The sequence below is a fragment of the Mastigoproctus giganteus genome, chromosome 8, assembly GCF_048544385.1.
Source record: "Mastigoproctus giganteus isolate SK-2022 chromosome 8, ASM4854438v1, whole genome shotgun sequence".
Taxonomy (NCBI): Eukaryota; Metazoa; Arthropoda; class Arachnida; order Uropygi; family Thelyphonidae; genus Mastigoproctus; species Mastigoproctus giganteus.
This window is the reverse complement of record NC_143582.1, coordinates 40,377,141-40,396,759: the sequence shown is the minus strand read 5'-3', so window position 1 is coordinate 40,396,759 and position 19,619 is coordinate 40,377,141. Positions and strand designations below refer to the sequence as shown.

The window sequence follows — 19,619 nt, the reverse complement described above, 5'->3', positions numbered from 1 at the left end:
AAAATATTAACAATTTAAGTGCAAAGGGTACCAGTATCCTATATTATTCATTGTTCTGTATAATAAATATGCTAAGGTCAGAATATTAACTTTAAGAAAAAAACAGAGTAGCATACTGACAAAAAAAAAAACCAACATTTATTCTCGTTTTAAATAAATTTAATGGAATTATAAAAATTAATATAATAATAGGAGAACAGGTCTATCAACACCTCTTTGTGGGCCTTTATTCACTGGATAGTAATGGCTAGCATTAGCATTAGTTGAGGCATATGATACAAGAAAGCAAGCCTATATAGAAACTCCCTCCCCGACTTGCGTAATACTCGACTTATGGAAATTCGACTTTATGTAAGTTTTTGCTGGCCGGTGCAAACTTAAAAAAATCGTGGAAATGTATTTTGCATCCCATAGGAATAAATGGAGGTACAGTCAGTCCTCATATTTTAGGTAAACCCCAAACACGAGAGGTAGTAGAACCTATAGTACTTAGTACCATATTTGGGTTGGAGGTTGAGAAGACGAAAGACGATATTTGTTGACATTGGACTTTAACTTCTGTAGACTGTAATTTTCAGGAAATACATATGAAGGAAGATTGTTCCAGAAAACGGCAGTTGAATGAATAAACGAGGAAGATGAAAAGTTGCTTCTGTGAGTTTGGAGCTGGACAGTAAATGGATGTTGGCTGGTGGCAGCATGTGTTCGGATTGTTTTGAAAGAGAGAGAGAGTGGGAATTATAGAAGCCAATTCAGAAGAACAGTGCCCATGGAAGTATCTGTAGAAGAGGCATGCAGCAGAAACAGTACGTCTATGAGACAGCGAGTGGAGAGAGAGACTCTGTTAGAGATGAATCATTAATTAACCTAACTGACCTCTTCTGAATGGAAGCCTGAGAGAGCCTTTGGGGGCACAACCACCCCAGATGTGGGAACAATATTCCATGGCAGGGCGGATTTGCGATTTACACAGAGTGAGCAGCTGTTTGGAAGAAAAGTAACGCTGAGAGCGAAAGAGAAAACCAAGTTTTTTAGATGCAGAAGAAGCAATATTTGTAATGTACTTGTGCCAAGAGAGATTAGATGTCCGGGTAATCCCCAAAAGAGATATATCATTTTGCCTAGAAATTGAGGTATCAGTAAAGATAAGCATAGGAGCAGAAGAATCCTTTTTGCGAGATATAAGACAAGACTGGGTTTTAGAAGGGTTGAAATCAACTAAGTTGTCTTTGCCCCACTGGAGAATTACCTGAAGATCGGCATTTAAGGAATTGGTAGCAGATTTTCGAGAAGCTGAAGCTGATTGAACAGGGTAAGCTTTCTCAAATTGGAAAGTGGAATGCAATGTGCTATCATCGGCAAAACTATGGAGAGGATTTCCAACCAATGAAAGAAAGTCATTAATATACAAGAGGAAAAGAGTGGGGGAAAGAACTGAACCTTGGGGGACACTGGCATTAGTGGAGAAGTTAGAAGACAGACAGCCATCTACCAACACCTTCAGTGAGCGATCAGAGAGAAAACTGGATAACCAATTACTAAAAACAGTTGGCAAACCATAAGATGGAAGCTTGTTTAGAAGACCTTTATGCCTAACACGATCGAAAGCCTTTGAGATGTCAAGAGCAACTACTTGTGTTTCACCGAACCTTTCCATTGAATTAGTCCATAAATGGGTAACAATAAGCCAGAATATCACCAGAGGATCGCGACACTGACGGAATCCATACTGACGACCGTTGATCAGAAGGAAGGTCTCTAGGTAGTTTAAGAGTTGTCGGTTAATTGATTTCTCCATTACTTTAGAAAGAGTAGAAGTAATTGCAATGGGACGATAATTGGATGGGAGGGATTTGTCACCCTTTTTAGGAACTGGCTGGAAGCAAATTTCCAAGCAGAAAGAAAAACAACTTTGGAATAAGAAAGTTGTTATTGTTGTTATTTGGTTTTTAGGAGCAACTAAGGCCATATTGCTCTGGGGATATGCGGTGGTCATTCCCTGACCTTTCTGCATTCTCCGTATTTGGTGGTCACGGGCTTGAATACCGGTCCAATCAAGAAGCGTGTGCTACGCATTGCCGCTCCTGCCCACCTGGCTACAGAGGCGCCGAATAAGAAAGTGAAAAAACGGCGGCAAAGAATAGGAGTAAGTTCAGGAGTACAGGTTTTGAGATCAAGTGTCTCGAGAAATACCATCAGGACCTGGAGCTTTCTTAGCATCAAGATTCATCAAAATCCTTCTGACATCCTTTTGACGGAAGACCACAGGAGGCATTGAATGGAGCATGTTGGGAATGGTGGGAGGTGTTTTACCAAGATCATTAATACATGAGTTGAAAGAAAAATGGGATGCTAGCAGGTCAGCTTTATCCTTGGCTGAAGTGACAACAGAACCATCTGGTTTGGACAGAGGTGGGATCAGAGATGGGCTCCCACAAAAGTTGCGCCCAATAGCTTTGGCAACCAGAATTTTCAGCTACCATTAAGGCAAGAAAAAAGCTTTCTACTCTTAGCCTGTTCAAATTCTAGTTTGGATTGATTAATAACTGCTTTACAATTGTTGCGAGCTTTGGTGTAGGCAGAAAATGAAACTGAAGAATTAGAAACAAGCCAATTGCGATATGCAACATTCTTCTCTTGAACAGCCTTAGCACATTTATTGGAAAACCAAGGTTTAGATAAAGGGCGAGAAGCGGAGTGTGGGATAAAGGATTTCATCCCTACAAGAATTATTTCACTGACACGATCTGAGCAAATGTCAGAAGTTTTGAAACAGTAATCCGACCAAGGAAAAGAAGTCTCGCAGGTCATCCCATTTTGCATTCTTGTAATGCCAAACAACACAAGGTTGGGAATAGCCATGAGATAAAGGCTCCATTGGAGAAGAGACAATCACCAAGTTGTGATCTGAAGTGCCTAAAGGACCTCTCACTTCGACCTTGTACTTAGAAGGTTGTTTGTGAGAAAAAGATCAAGTGTATTGGCTGTATGATTAGGATTGTCCGGTATTCTTGTAGGTAAATGAACAATCTGTGCAATTCTTTATGTCTTGAAATAATGGATTTTGTTACACTTTGAGTTGTTCCTGCTATGAGAAAGTTGATTTTATTTTCTCTGCATTATTTCTAATTCTTGTCATTGCCTCATTTAGGCCTGTAGCACATGCAATATCAAAGGTTTTTAATTTCGCTCAAAGTGTTTCACAATATCATATTTTTTCTCTATCGACAGAGGCGGACTGGCCGTAAGCCTTACCAGGGAAACACCGGTAGGCCAGATGCCAGAAGACAATAAAGGGCGGTGTGATTTTGGCCATAAACGTTAGTATGAGGCTGGTACAAATTTTCCTGGCTAAGAATTTTTGACAGTCTGCCGCTGTCTATCAATATTGCTTTTCTTTTTCTCTCTGAATCTGTAGTGTCTTCACCAGGATGCTTACTTTTCACACCTTTTAAGTATTTAACTCATTTTTAGGGAAAAAAGCACAATTACAAAATGAGGAGGCACGCTTGATACATATAAACAAAGCTGTGCACATGTAGCAACTGAATAAACAACACCATAAAAGCAGAGACACACTATTAATGCCTCACTAGCTCACATTTTACTAAAGCACATTTCTGGGGGTTACTACCATAAAACAATAAAAACAATTACTACCATAAAACAATAAAAACAAAACCGTTATTATGGAGAAATGTGTTTCCCCTTCACTGATATAGAAAACATAAATACATTTTCAGAATCTTCTCTTCATTCCTATCGTGTTGTGTTCAGTTGGGGTGATTCCGCATCCGGCTGCCATGTCTTGTAAACACAAAGTCGAATCGTGCATAAGCGAATTCGGTTCGTGTTATGTACGATATCATTCCCCTATTTATAAATCGTGTATGATCGAATTCGTGTAGCGTAAACATGTGTTATACGAGGACTGACTGTATCGTGAAAATATCGCAATGTGAACCTAATAATACATTTTATTTTATTTTTTTTTTTTTTGTAATTTGTTCCAAGTCCTTGGGAGTTGAAAATTTCGCTATGTTACTAAGCTATTTATATCTCTAAAAGGTCACATTTTTAATGGAAATTGCATTACCTTGAATTTTCCGGTTTATTGGGCTTTTCTGTTAGTGCATCTAATTATAAATGGGTAGCAAACTCGATCTTATTGCATTTGATTGAATTTAAGCAACCAAGGAAAGTGCAAATGGTGGTAGTGCCAGAAAACTAAACAAAATTCATTTAGAAATAAAGATGAAAATGATTAACAAGTATAAAGCAAGACAAAGTTTGTCATCTATTGCGAGGGAATTAGGTCTCGCTGCTTCAACAGTGAATACTATTTTAAGGGAGAGTGCATGTAGAAAAGAACATATTAAAAGATCAACAGTGATTACAAAACAGCATTCAGGTGCTATATCGAAGATGGAAAAGCTATTAATAATGTGGATGGAAAATCATGTTCAAAAGTGAGTGCCCCTGAGTCTAATGACTATTCAAGCAAAAGCAACAAGTATTTATAAAGATATTAAGGATAAGTACTGCGAACCCGAACCCAAGTTCGTGGTAAACAATGGGTAGTTTAATAGGTTCAAGCATTGCGCTTGAACGTTTCCACAAGGTTAAAGTATGCTGTGCAGTCGCCAGTGCTGATTTTGCAGCTGCAGAGAAATTTTGTAATGTGTTGGAAAAAATTATTGATGAAGGCAGCTAATCAATGCAGCAAATTTTTAACATTGATGAGACTGCTCTCCGTATCGGAAAAAAATACTGAATCGAACATACACTGCCGAAGAGAAAAATACAATGCCAGGTTTCAAGGTGTCAAAAGATAGGACTAAGCTCTTGCTTGGAGCTAATGCAGAGGGAAATTATGGATTAAAACCACTGCTTGTGTACAATTCGGGAAATTCTCGTGCATTTAAGGGCATCAATAAAGCCACCCTACCCATGCATTTCCGATCGAACCGGAGAGCATGGATAACAATATCTCTATTTGAGGATTGGTTTAAGTGCTGCTTCATTGCTGAAGTTGAAAAATATTGTAAAGACAATGACGTTCCTTTCAAGATTTTGCTTCTATTAGATAATGCGCCTGGACATCCAATTCATCTAGATAATTTCAATTCGAACGTGAGAGTCATATTTCTACTGCCAAACATGACTTCACTTATCCAACCGATGGATCAGGGCGTTATTTCGCATTTAAAAGCATAGTATTTATACACAACATTTGCTCAGGCATTGTATACAGTAGACAACGAGAAAAATTTTACTTAAGAGACTTTTGGAAATATTACAATATTTACCATGCCATCTTAAACATTAATAAGGCCTGGGCGGAAATTACTAAAAGTTTTTTAAATGGCACATAGAAGAAAATATGCCCATGGCACGTAAAAGGATTTATAAAAGACGAATCATATGAAGAGGTTACAGATAAGACTGTAAAGGTTGCAGAGCTACTTCAGTTGGAGGTTGATGCCAAAGACGTGTCGGAGTTAATAGAGGAAGAAAAGAGGAATTATCTAATGAAGAACTTATTGACTTGCAGGCAGCGATAGTGAAAGAAGAAAATGCTGACAAGGTTCAAGATGAACCAAATGAGGAGCCGAGAAGCTTCATCATCAGAGAGATAGCAACGGCATTTCATGAAATTGCATTGGCAATGGTGAGATTTGAGATGGATCCTGACAGCGAATGATTCTTAAAGGTTAACAGAGGAGTGAATGATATGCTTGCTTGCTTGCTTGCTACAAAGAAATCTATGATGAAAAGGAAAAAAGCCACCGTCCAGCCATCCATTAATGTTCTTTCGTAAGATTGAGCGGCCGACTCCTTCTAAATCTCCACAGCCATCAATTTCCACAGAGGTGTACTTATCAGCTGAAGATGTAGACTTTGGCAACGATGTTTGAGACATAAAACTTACTGACGTTATGCCTATCTCCTCTTTTTTTTTTAAATTTTATAATTTTGAAATTTTTTAAATTGCACGCTTTTGTAATTTTTCCTGCACATGAGATAAAAAAAATGAATAAATACAATAAATAATTTTATTTATATGTTCGTTGAACATTTCTTTTTTGATTCAATCACTCCAGCAAGGAAAGATGCGAGTGCTGCACAAGCATGGGGGAAATTCTGACTAATGTAAAATCCGACTTGCGTAGCTTTACGTAAGTCAAGGAATTCCTGAATAGCATCAGCCAAAAAAAAAAAAAAAAAAACAGTCTTCCCATTTCACCCATCTGTTCACCTAGTTCAGGGTGCCTACATAGCCGGGTGGGCAGGAGCAGCAGTGCATAGCACACGCTTCTTGATTAGACCGGGGTTCGAGCCCATAACCACCAAATACAGAGGATGCAGAAAGGTCAGGGAATGACCACCGCATATCCCGGAGCAATATGACCTTAGTTGCTAATGCTCCTAAAAACCGAATAACAAACAATAACAACAACCTAGTTCAGCCTTAAATTTATTTAAGCTATCAACTTCCACAACAACAGATGGAAGTCTGTTCCAGCAATCAACTACCTACTGGCTAAAGGCAAACTTCCGCACATTCCAAAAGTGTGAATTCTACAATTGTCTTTCCTCAATTTGAATCTATGTAATATAATATATAATATTCTTTACACACCTCAATCAGATCACCTTGCAGGTCCCTAGCCTCCAGATGCTGCAACTTGCAGAACTTAAGCCTCTCTTGGTAGGAGCACCCCTTCGTTTCTCTCACCAATCACACTGCCCTTCTCTGTACTCATTCTAGCAACTCTACATCATTCCTAAAATGACACCTCCAGACCTGTATGCTGTACTCACGGCGTGGCTTGACCATTGCCTTATACAAGGGGATAATCATCTCCTTGTCTCTGCTAGCAAAATTCCTATATATCATTGACAAAACTCCATGACCTGACCTGGCAGCCCATCTGCACTACTCAGAGAACTTCATATCTGACTGCACAATTATTCCCAGGTCTGTTTCATTCTCCACCTCTCTGAGTGTAGTACCACACAGTTGGTATGTTTTTCTTGGGTCACTGCTATCCATATGCAGTACTTTGCATTTGTCAAGGTTAAACTTTAGTTGTCACTTCTCAACCAATCTGCCTAACTTTTCTAGATCCTGTTGCAATAGCATACTGTCTTTATCAACCCTGGCTACCTTTGCATCATCTGCAAACTTGGACATTAAACCTGATATACCTTCATCGATATCATTGATAAATACACGAAACAATGGGCCCAGCACTGAACCCTGGGGGACTTAACTACTAACATTAGTCCACATAGAGCAGTGTCCATTTATTACAACTCTCTGCCATCTCCCACTAAACCATCCCTTTATCCATTGCAGCAACTTGCCCTTAATGTCATACTGCTCCAGTTTGTAAAGCAATCTTCCATGTGCAACAGTATTAAAGGCTTTCCTGAAATCCAAGTATATGATATCAAAATTATTTTTTGCATCCAGTTCCTTTGAGAACACTTCGTGGTATCCAATCAAATTGGTCAGACAAGACTTTTGCGTAACAAACCCATGCTGTGTCTGAACTATTACTGTAGTCTTGTCTAGGTGATCTTGCATCACTTCTTTAACCAGTGATTCCATTATTTTCCCCATAACAGAAATTAAACTAAGAGGTGTATAATTATTTTTGTCTCCTTTGAACCCCCCTATGTGAATTGGGAATACATTTGCACATCAAGCCCATTGGGATCCTCTTGAATCTAAGAATGCTCTCATAATTATGGCTAAGGGTTTGCTAACTTCCCTCGCTGCCTCCTTCAATATAACTGGATAAATTCCATCCACCCCAGGTGCCTTTATGTTTAACTTTAACAATTTTCTTCACTTTCCTCTCAGTTATTGTAAAATAACTTAGCTTCCTGCTAGAGTTTAGTAAACCTCTGTCTTCCTTCCTCTTCTTTACCGATACTAAGGCTCTAAATACTGCAGTATTGTTAAGAAGCTTGTATCTGACTCATGCCTTGAGTCATCAGCACCTGCAGATAGTGCTGCTTGACTCAATGCAATACAGGTACTGCATTGAGTCACCCAGCAGGAAACGGGTTAAAGGAAGATGACTTGCAGTTTTTTATTCATTCGAAGTTTTATTCTGCAATGGCATCACCCAGTTTTATTTGTTACTTGTAATACTTGTGTGCTTCTTTAAAATAAATAACCCTTCAAAAAGAAAGAAATATGACAGTGGGTTCAAGTTGAAGGTTATAGCATTTTACAAACCCATGAACAATCGTGCAGCAGCCAGAAAATTTGGCATAACGAAAAGTTAGTGCATGACTGGAAAAAGAACGAAGATTTGTAAAATTACATGCCTAGGATGAAATGTGCTATGAGGGAAGGAAAAAGTGATTTGCCCAGGCTCAAACACAATATTTTTGAATGGGTATCAGAAAAATCTAACCCACAAGTAAGTCAGAAATTCAAAGGACATTTAAGTTGGTACAGAAGCTTTATGGAAACAAAAGGATTGGTATTATGCCAAAATACGAAAACATTCAGAAACTACTGATATTGGAAAATAAAATTGCTGATTTTCAATGATATATAAAATGTGCAAGGAATACAATTTTCCATTGTCACACACTGGAAATATGGATGAAACTGCCATGAATTTTGACATGGTAGAGAACGAAAGTGTGAATTCAAAAGGAGCCAAAACAGTTTTAGAAGACAAATGGACAAGGGGAAAACTCAGTTTACAGTCATATTAACATGCATGGCAGATTGAGCAAAGTTAAAACCAAAGGTAATTTTCAAAATAAAAACAATGCCAATGATTACACTTTTCCTGAAATATTTCTTCATGTACATTGTTGGATAGATGAAGATGGAGTTGAATTTTGGATTAAAAATGTTTGGAATAGGCAGTGTGGTTAGGTGTTTAAGCCATATATGACAAAGAAAACAGAAAATTGAAAAAATAAAGAAAGGAAAACAGAAAATATTATCCAACATTAATAGAAAGATTGCTGTTATATTAGGTGGATTAATATCAGTTGTGCAGCCATTAGATGTTTGCCTAAACAAACCATTCAAGGACAGCATTCATGGAGAATGGAATGATTGGATTATGAATGGCAAAAAAAGTTTTACCAAAAGTGGAAATATGTGGCCAGCTCCACGGGATATTTTGTGTGAGTTTGTGATAAATGCATGAACAATATTGATGTTAAAACTATCATAAACTTGTATAAAAAATGTGGTATATAAAATTCCATGGATGGCGTAGAAGATAATTTTTTGGGGCAGAATGATGATGTGTCGGATAATGAGTGGAATCCTTATGATGAAAATTTTATTTAAATTGAAGATTGTTATCCGGTAATACAGATTTGGTTATGTAACCATCTTGGTAGATTATATCAGTATGATAAATGTATTGTATAATTTTATTGTTTAATATAATCTATTTATAACCTTATATATAAATTTCTTTAATTTTTAAACAAGATTTTTCATGTGTAGTATTCTCCCACTTGTTATAGAATTTTAGGTTCAGATTTTAGGTCCTGTGTATAAGTCAACCTGTGATTTTAAGCTTCATATTTCAAACTTCAAGTCTTGACTTATATGCCGACCAATATGGTAAAAGTTCTTAACACAATTGCATGCAAATGATTTATGATATACAAATGACCTTACAGAGGCAAGTAGTTATTCCCTCATGTATTTAATCATGGTTCTGTGTGATTTTACATGCATATAACTGACTCAGTTCTGGAATTTAATTGCCAGACCTTGTATTATGTATTCAGTTATATCTATCAATGGTTATTTATATAAATACAAAAATTCAGAATAAAGTCATTACCTTTGGCCTTGTGATGAAAGAAGTAGCCAGTTATGTTCATTAACAGGATGAACTGACTGAAAAGATTCAGAAAATGAAATAATCCAAGCTTCTTCAGATTTTAAATCTAATATCTTCATTTTAAACCTAAAGGAAAAAAGGAGTCATAATTAAAAATACAGAAGGTAGGACAAAGCACAATGAATAATATCACCTGTTCATCTTTTTTTTTTAATTAGCTTAAGTAGTCACTTGCTTACATCAATTTGAAATCATGTCATGCACCATGACATGATTTCATTTAATCAACCCTACAAGGCATTTCCACAAAAGTTGTCAAAGAAGGCAAAGAGCATGCTTATATTCCAGCATAATTTCAAAGTAAACAATATAAGAGCAAGCGAAAACGATGGCGGATTTATTAAACACAGGCATTCTTCCCTTCTAAATTCAAAAATTCACCACTGGCTCCAGTGAATCTGATATATTATTTCTGAAAGGCTGATAACCCCTCCCCTCCCCACACAAGTCTATATCACATTTCAGTATTCAAAGGTTTAATTAAGAAATTTTAATTTAATTAAGAAATTTAAACAAGAAATTTCATTAATTAAGTAATCTTAGAGTTCAGTGTATAAAATTTTGTCTATAAGTTAAAGTGTTAAAGCTATTTATCTTAATGACAAAGAGAGAATGTTGGTATGTATCCAGCACTGCTGTAGAAAAAAATGCTATTAAACTGCCAAACTAATACTGCATGCCAAGGCAGAAATTACATTATGCTCAACAAAGTGCAATTCTGCTACCTGAGCAAAAAGACATTCTGTCTACACGGCTCATGGCATTATTAGCTTCCTTTTCTTCCTTCTTTGATTAATATGTATTTAGTCTGTATGTTCATGAACATGTTTTGTTTTTGTCATTATGTTTTAATTTATTGTCATTTGCTTTCCTTATGAACATTATTATTATTATAATTGAGTTATTTTATGTTAATCCTGTTTATTATGATTTGATTTTATAATTAATTTCACATTTGTGTTTGGTTTAGACCTGTTCAATAAATGTAGAAATCAGCATTTTGTCACATTTGTTCATTTTAAATTATTGTTTCTTACCATGATTGTTTCTTATCAGTTTGTTTGTTACTTTCTGTTCTATATCTGGTTCCTAAAGGGACATCGATTGATGCTTTGCAATACAGCAACCAATGTTCCCCAAAGAAGCAGTCCTAGTGTCCCTATATTTATTTATTATGGAAGTGGTATTCATCCTTTAGCAGGTGAGAGAGTGCATCTCCTTGGACAGAGACACCTCACTTTAACTTGTTTTCAAACACATTCGCATATATGTGTATAACACACCTGTTGTCTTCACCATGCCCACCTGTCTGCAGGTACAACTCAATTTCCACTGAACAGCTTGTCATAGCATTTTATATTTGACACTTGTCAGGTCAGTCCATATTTCATTTAAATCGGACACAGACTCTATAAATTATTATTTATTTCATACATATCACATAGGTTATTCATATATTATATACTGTAGTTGAACAACTGGATATTATGTTTGTCACCATGCATTTATAGGAGGAATGAATGGGCAATATGGGAGATGAATAGAAAGGAAAAGTTCAGTTTTAGAGCTAGGCACATGAAAGCTGTTGCTTTTTGAAAAGCATGAAGAGAATTTTATCAATTTATTAAGAGCTTCTTATCAATTTTATCAAGAGCTTTTTATTAATTTACCAAATGCATTAATAATGATTTATTTACTAATAAAATTTTGGACAGAGCAGCTCAAACTATGTAAAATTCAAACTGTGACACTGTTTAGTGTAATTGCATCATTACTACTAGTTTAATTTTAAGACAATCCAAACTGAATTTTAAGACAAACTTTGGTTTGTCTTAAAATTCAACTCCACTGCCAATGTTTGATTACATGCTTAATCTCATATACAGGCATACCTCGAATAACGAATAGGATGCGTTCCACGAAATTACTTCGTTAAGCGAAACTTCGTTTTCAGAGGTAAAAATACTATGGCCAGAATAGGGATACGTTCCTACCTAAAGAAAATGAAAAGCTTTTTTTCGAACAAAGAAAAGTTTTATTAAATAAACAGTCAACTTACATACAAAGTGAAATCACATTTTAAAATATGAGTCTAAAGTTGATTGCTTATGCTTTTTTTCTCTTTCATTTAACAATTGCCTATACGGAGTTATTGCGTTTAACACTGATCGCTTAACAATAAAACTTGTTCCTAAATCAGGATCATTTTCACTAAAAAAATTTAAAACGTTTTCAATGTCATTTAAGCACCTTTTTAAATCTTTGGTTGTTAACACTTTTTCGGCAGGAACTTCTTTAACTTCGTCTTCATTATCTTTGTCTTCGTTGCTAACAAGGTTTTCTAAATCTTCCACTGAAAAACCATCATCTTCTGCATTCAATAAATTTCTAACATCCTCTTCATCGACATTTTCGAAACCTATTGATTGAGCCATCTGGATAACTTCATTTCTAATTTCTTGGATGTTATTTTCTTCTTCTAGTACAACTTTTGGCCATATTTTGCGCCAAACTCCATTTAAGCATTTCTTAGTGACTTCTTTCCAAGAACTATCAATGTTTTCAATGGTGTAGTTTTTCCAAAAAGTTTTAACTGTCATTTCCTCTTTATCCTCTAGTTCAGTTAAATTGCTTAATGTTCGACGCAGATAATAAGCTTTAAATGATGTTATTACTCCCTGATCCAATGGTTGAATCAGGGAAGTTGTGTTTGCTGGAAGAAACACAACTTTGACAGGAATGCATGTGTCCAACGTGTTAAGATCAGTAGGATGTCCCGGAGCATTGTCTAACAACAAAAGAGCTTTTTCTTCAAAGTTGTTTTTTTGACAATACCGTTTTACTTCAGGACAAAAGTGGTTAACAAACCAATCAGTAAATAACTCCTTGGTAACCCACGCTTTTCTATTTGCTTTCCATATTACAAAGGTAAATTCATTTTTATGTTACCTTTTAACGCCCTCGGATTTTCTGAATGGTAAACTAATAACAATTTTAATTTATAATCGCCAGAGGCATTTGATCCAAAGAGTAACGTTAAACGGTCTTTGGCTGCTTTGAACCCAGCAGCTGATTTTTCTTCAATAGAAATGAAGCTTTTTGTTGGTAGCCGTTTCCAGAACAAACCGCTTTCGTCAACATTGAACACCAAATTTGGTGGAAAATTTTCACGTTCAATTATTTCCTTTAGTTTTTCTGGAAACTTCTCCTGTTAATTTTACACTATGAATCCTGGCCCGTTTTTTTAAATTTCTCGAACCAACCACGAGAAGCCCCAAATGTTTCCGTAATTTATTCAGTTTGTTTAGATTTCAGGTGATTAAACTGGAATATTTTTTTTATGTTAAATGGGGCTTGAAATTGCGGACTTCGTTATATCGAAGCTTCGTTATCAGAGGTAACGTTAACCGAGGTATGCCTGTAGTTTGTTTGCAACCTGACCAAGCCATGCGTTTTGCCATTGGGAAACTTTCATATTACTTGTCTATAGTCTATATAGTGCACTAACAGTCAAGAATTATAAGGAGTACTGATTTGGCTGCAATTACTGCCAAATCATTTGCCAAGATCCACGTGTGGCTGGGAATCCAAAAGAAACAAATATCAAATTCAGATTCAAAAAAAGGAAGTGTAGCCTCTACTGTACCCAGGACAGGACTGCATGAAGATTAAACCTCATCAATGACCAGGCTTGCAATGAAATGAGAGAATCGGTTCATTTTTGGTGGTGGTAGGTATGTGATTGAAGACTAGCTCAATTGCATGCAGTTCTACAGTGAACATGCTGAATTTGGGAGGGGTATCTCCTCAGATATCATAGTGCCTGGAAAGGCAGCTGCAGACCTCACAGACATTTCTGGCTTCAAATCATCTGTACAGACTGGCAAGATGTCAGAATGTTCAGCTCGGTGCTCAGTAGAGTTGCAAGTAGACAGCAGATGGAGTACTGTTCTTCCCCAGTTGTTAAGGGAAAAGTTACAAGCTGGAATATGAGTATGGTAGAGTGGAATGGAGTTGCCTTGGTGATGGGGTAACACTGTCCATTGTGATACCCAAATCACTGAGTAGTAGAATATTCAAGCCTCTCATGCTACACACACATAGTTGACAGATATGTTGTAGACAGGTCAACTTTCTATCAAATACAAGCCCCAAAAAATATAGTCTCAGGTACTACTGGAATAGCATTTTTTCAAAGTCTCAGTTTGGGTTCATAGCAAAGGTTATGCTCATGATGAAAATTATGTAAATGCTTTTTTACAATAAGAACCTGAATCCTGATTCATGCCCATGAGTTCAGGAAATCAATGGCATGTTGAATTGTCTCTTGACAACCCTCATGTTGCAGACTGAGAAATATGCCAAAACTGTCAACACAGAAGAATCCATTTTGATCGCAAAAAGTGTAACATTTAAAACTGATCCCTGGGGTACTCCCTCCTCATGGAAGAAGAGCCACATGAACTTGAAAGGAACAACAGGATAAAAAGTGTTTAATAAAAGCTGGGAGATGACATCTAAGGCTGATGCTATAAAGGTCTTTCAAAATTGCAAATACTAGGGCTTGCATAAAACCGAGAAATTTCAAAACCGAGTTTAACCGAAGTTTATTCTTAAAACAGGTTTTAAAACCGATTTTCTCAGACTTAGGGAAAATAATTAAAAGCTTATAACACAAGTATTTATTTTATCTTGGGTAGATTGTACAAATCGTAATCAAATCTTTTAAACAAAATCTATCACCTCTTATAGTAAAAAAAAATAAAAAAATTAAAATGCTCCAAAAAGGTAACCAGCTTAAGATTATACAAAAAAAATAATAAGCCCTATAATAATAATAAATAAATAAAAATAAACAGCTTGGGGAAATTACTTTACTATTTATTGCTCAACTTTTTTCTGAAAATGGTCCTTTAAAAAACACAGTATATTAAGCATTTTTCCTGATAGACTTGATCTTATTTTTGTGTTAAAGAGACCAGTGATCGAAAACACTCTCAGATTGGACACTTGTTGGTTTAATGGTCAGCAGTGCTCTATAAACTTTCTCCAGCTTTTCACTTCTACTGCTAGTCGCCTCCAAAATTTTAAATTCTTTGCTGATTTCCAATTCGCTCGGATATTTTGAAGGCTCTTCAGTTAATCTCTTTATTACACTATCATACTCTCGCATGAGTGTATCTCCGACATTGGAACTAGATGAGTCTTTGTTTTCTTCTAAAAGAACAGTCCATTTATTTTCAGTTTCTTCATTTAACGCTAAGACTCCTTCGGAAAGTTTTGCAAATAATCTCTGATAAATCTCTTCAGCATGCTTTTTCAAAACTTGCTTACTTGGAAAATCAAAAGTTCTTGAACCTGATCTTCTTTCCTAAACTTTTTGGGGTTGTGTAGATAACTCAGCAAAGCCACAGTTTGGCAATTTCATCTTGCATTGTAACGCTGAAAAAGGCTTTGGTGAAACTTTAAACCAAATGGGGTTTCTGCTGTATCAAGCTTAGCAAGCAGAAATTCTATTGAAGACTCTGCTTTAAGTAAGTCTGTATCTTCTGAGGTTATAGCCTTCAGAATCATTTCAACTGGTCGCAAAGTTTCACATAGCAATTCAAGTGTTTTCCAGTCATCGTCAGACACAGCTTCAGTTGACAGTACTGCACATAGAGCATTTGGAATGCAATTTTTCAATTTCAAAAATCTCTCAATCATATAGAATGTGCTATCCCATCTAGCCTTGCAATCTAATATAAGTTTATATTCTTTCCCATTAAATTTTGCTTTAACAAAATTTTGTAATATGTCATTTTTGGTAGGTGATTTTCGAAAAAGCTTGTAAAAACTATTAACACAAACTATTTGCACAAACTATTAACAATATGTTAATAGTTTGTGCAATATTGGCCATTGGATTGAAGAAATAAATGAGCTCATCGGTAAAGTCGGTTTGATAAAGCATGCCTTGCTGTCTTTCTTCAACTTCTTCATCATCACTACTTTCTTCATTATTTTCATTTTCTTCATTGTCTTTGGGAGACTCAGAGACTGTGGCACCATAATTGATTGCTTTTTCATAAAGTACATTTATAACTGACAGATGTATTCAATGGGCTATACATTGTTGATGATTAGGCGTTAATTTTCTTGCAAAACTTAATCATCATTGCTGCTCCATCGGTGGTGCAGGCAATAATATCCTCATCCAAGTTTTAACCAAATTCCTTCAAGTGTCCATTCCCAATTTGCTCAGTTCTTCTGCTATCAAGTGAACCATTAATCTCAATAAGACCTAACGACCAATGATTGTCTTTTGAATGCACATTTATATTCATATACCTTTTATTTTGAATAGACGTATATTCGTCTAGAGTCAATGAATACCATCACCCGAAACCAATGAATTTTTGAAATGCTGAATGAGTTATTCTTTCTTAGTTTTATGATAATTCAGAACCATATTTTTAATTCCATTCACTGAGGCTGGTGGTAATTTATCGTATTTATTTCTCTGAAGGTAAAGGCTTGATTGTATAAACTCACTCTTGGCAACTGAATTAAAAGAAAATCCATCTAAAGCAGCTAATTTTGAAATCTCTTCTTCCATAGATTTTTTAACGATAAAGTTTTCTAATGTTCTTACCATTTTTACGGAAGGTTCACTGTTATCTTGTTTAATGTCAATCTGATGCATTTTCTTTAAATGCAACATCAAAGATGATGTAGATCCTCCAGACGACTTCATTATCTTCTGACATTTCAAACATTGTGCTTCATCTTTGCTTTTTTGAGCAAAATAATTCCATACATTTGATTTCATCTTTGACATATTAAGAGTAATAAATATTAATTAGTAGGAATTCATATCACCGACAATTTTAAATAAAAATATTGAAGATAACAAAGGCACAATACTATGCGTCACTCCCGCAAGCACTGAATGAAGAGTCTAAACAAGGCAAGTTTCAAAAGATACAGGTGGGAAGATAAAAGGTACCCCTCCTAGATTTGGGCCACTTGCCCATGAGATTCGTACCTTAAAATAAAATAAAATAAAATAAAATAAAAAACATGTTTAAAACATAAAGCAGTTGAATGATCCAGATAAACGAACAAACAAAAGAAAATGTGCGTAACAAAAAACTATATTCGAGGGCTAACTAAAAAAATATTCGAATCCGGTTTTAGAAGCTCGGTTTCGGTTTTAACAACTCAATACGAAAACCGGATTTAACCGGTTTATAAAACTGGTTAGCAAGCCCTAGCAAATACCCAAGATGTGTCATACACTTTTTCTATATCAAAGAACACAGACAGCAGTTGTTCTCATTTTAAGAAAACACCTTGGATAGATGTTTCCAACCTAATTAAATGGCCCAAAGTGGACCTATTTCTTTGAAAGCTGTGGTGCACTCTGCAGAAGAGGCCATTTGCTTCCAAATACCATATAAGGTAGGTGTCAACCATTCTCTCTAGGATTTTGCATAGACAGCTAGTCACATCTCTAGGACAATAGACTGTTAATAAACATCCTACCATGAGACAAATTGCTACTGCTTCTATGTTGGTGTAAGTGGCAGTTTGAAATGAGGTCTGGTTGCCCACAAGGATAGCAACTCCTCCATGGGCAGGTATATTCCCAGTTCTGTCCTTATGTATGAGTAGTATTATGAAAGAAAGGATTTTTCATTTGCCTTCAAATATGATTCCTGCAAGAAAAAAAAACAAACTGGCTCATGCTTTTGCAGGAGGTCCTTGATGTCATCACATTTTGCTAGAATCCATAACTCCACTGTAGGAATTTAGCCTTTTTTTTTTTTTTTTTTTTTTTTTTTTTTGGCTTGGCAGATCCATCTGCCAGCTTTTGAAGCACTGAGGGCTTACTTTTCTCAGTCTTGGATTTATCTTTTTTGAGGATGTACGGACACTGTTCTGTGTCCATTTCTTCCACTGCTAAGAATTCCAAGACTGAATCATATGATACCACCTCAATATCCATTTTTTCTTGTTAGCTGGATGTGCTTCATGTTTTTTATTCTTTTCTCTAACAGTTTCTTTTGTTACTGGTGGAGAATTAGCAGGTACAGATATGGGAGTGGCAGCTGATTGGTCCTTCTGTGCAAGTTTGTGTGAGTTTAACAGATCATGTACAATGGGAGTAAATGACTCTTTAGGTGGGATAGTCATTTCTGTTTGAGTTCCAATGGAACATCTCCCTGCTACCTTCAGAGAGTATGAAGGTTTTTGTATTTAAAGGTTTCACTGCTTTTCTTGCCTCTAGGTAAGTCTTTGTATTTCTTTTTCTTCTATTCACTCTGGCATTCTTGTAACTATGTAGGGTGTCTTCCTTGGCAGTAAATGCAGGTGGATTTTGTAGTTGAACATGTAATTTTGTGGTCCTTTGCACTACACAGAGTTCATGCAAGTGCACCATGACAGGCCATTTGAGTGCATGTCCATCTTTCTAACAATTAAAGCACATTAAGGGATTTGGTACATGTGGACAAACTGAACAGTTTAGATAGCCATCTTTGATAGAATTAGGAGACACTAGTGAATTAAAAGCAAGGGTTTTTTTGGGGATTTATTAGGCACATTGGAAACTATGACCATAGTGTGCCAAAAGGCAAGGGTTAGGTTTTCTGGTGGGTACTAGATTCCCATCCCTATATACAAATATTCACATCGCAGCTGTTACTCCTTGGCTTTTTAGTTCTGAACACATTTCTTTCTCAGACACTGAGTAGATCCCATTCAGAGATTACACCTTGGGATGAGTTCAGTGTCTCATACACGTTGCTCAAAGGAGCTGTTCTGAGTTCCTATCACCTTTGGTCTTAACAAGGATAATACCAAAATGAAGCCTTTTGACTGATTTCGGTGAACCTGCTAGCACCCTTCCAAACCCTTCTGGATAAAGAAGCGTGACATTTTTCCTAAGGGTTTATCACCGGGGGGGGGAGTGTATGATCAGGTATTGAGGTGTCGGACCTGATCTATCTTTGGTTCTGGGTCTTTTGGTTGAAGTAACATTTCTCATGCTTCTACAGACAACACACACACAAAGTTATGACTAACTTGCTCTAGTACAGTTAAAAAAAATTATTTAAGTCATCTGATTTTTGTTGTTGTTAACTTGTGCTAGTATACTGAGAGCTAATTTATTAATTAGTTTATTTATTTATTGATTTTGCAAATGCAGGTGACATTTGTTTAGCCTTAGCATTAGCAAAGGAACATGATGCAAGAAAGCAAGCTTAGATAGCATCAGCAAAAAAAAAAAAAAAAAAAACCCTTATTTCACACATCCACTCGCTCCAAATGTTTGTCAAGTTCTGTCATGAATCTATTTAAGCTATCAACGTCTACAACACGAGATGGAAGTTTGTTAGAACAATCAATCACTTGCTGGCTAAAGGCAAACTTTCGTACATCTACAACTGTCTTAGCTCAATTTGAATTTATGCCCTCTTAGGCGATTATTCTGAGCAAGAGAAAGAATTCCATCAGCATTGAGCATGCTCAAACCATTCAAGGCTTTATACATGTCAATCAGATCACCTTGCAGGTGAGTAGTCACCAGACACTATAATTTGAAAAACTTAAGCCTTTCTTCATAAGAGCAACCCTTTGTTTCATTCACTAATCTTGTTGCCCTTCTCTGTACTCTTTCCAACAGCTCTACATCCTTCTTAAAATGAGGCCTCCAGACCTGAATACAAT

At 36.1% G+C, this 19,619-nt stretch overlaps 1 protein-coding gene across 1 annotated transcript in view; it reads right to left on the bottom strand.

The window, feature by feature from the left end:
• c12.2 (von Willebrand factor A domain-containing protein c12.2) overlaps positions 1 to 19,619 on the bottom strand; it is a 574,487-nt gene that overhangs the window by 129,525 nt on the left and 425,343 nt on the right. The window contains exon 30 of the mRNA XM_090380213.1: positions 9,846 to 9,971. Within this exon, the coding sequence (XP_090236339.1) occupies positions 9,846 to 9,971 (126 nt within the window). The remainder of the gene's footprint in view (positions 1 to 9,845; positions 9,972 to 19,619) is intronic.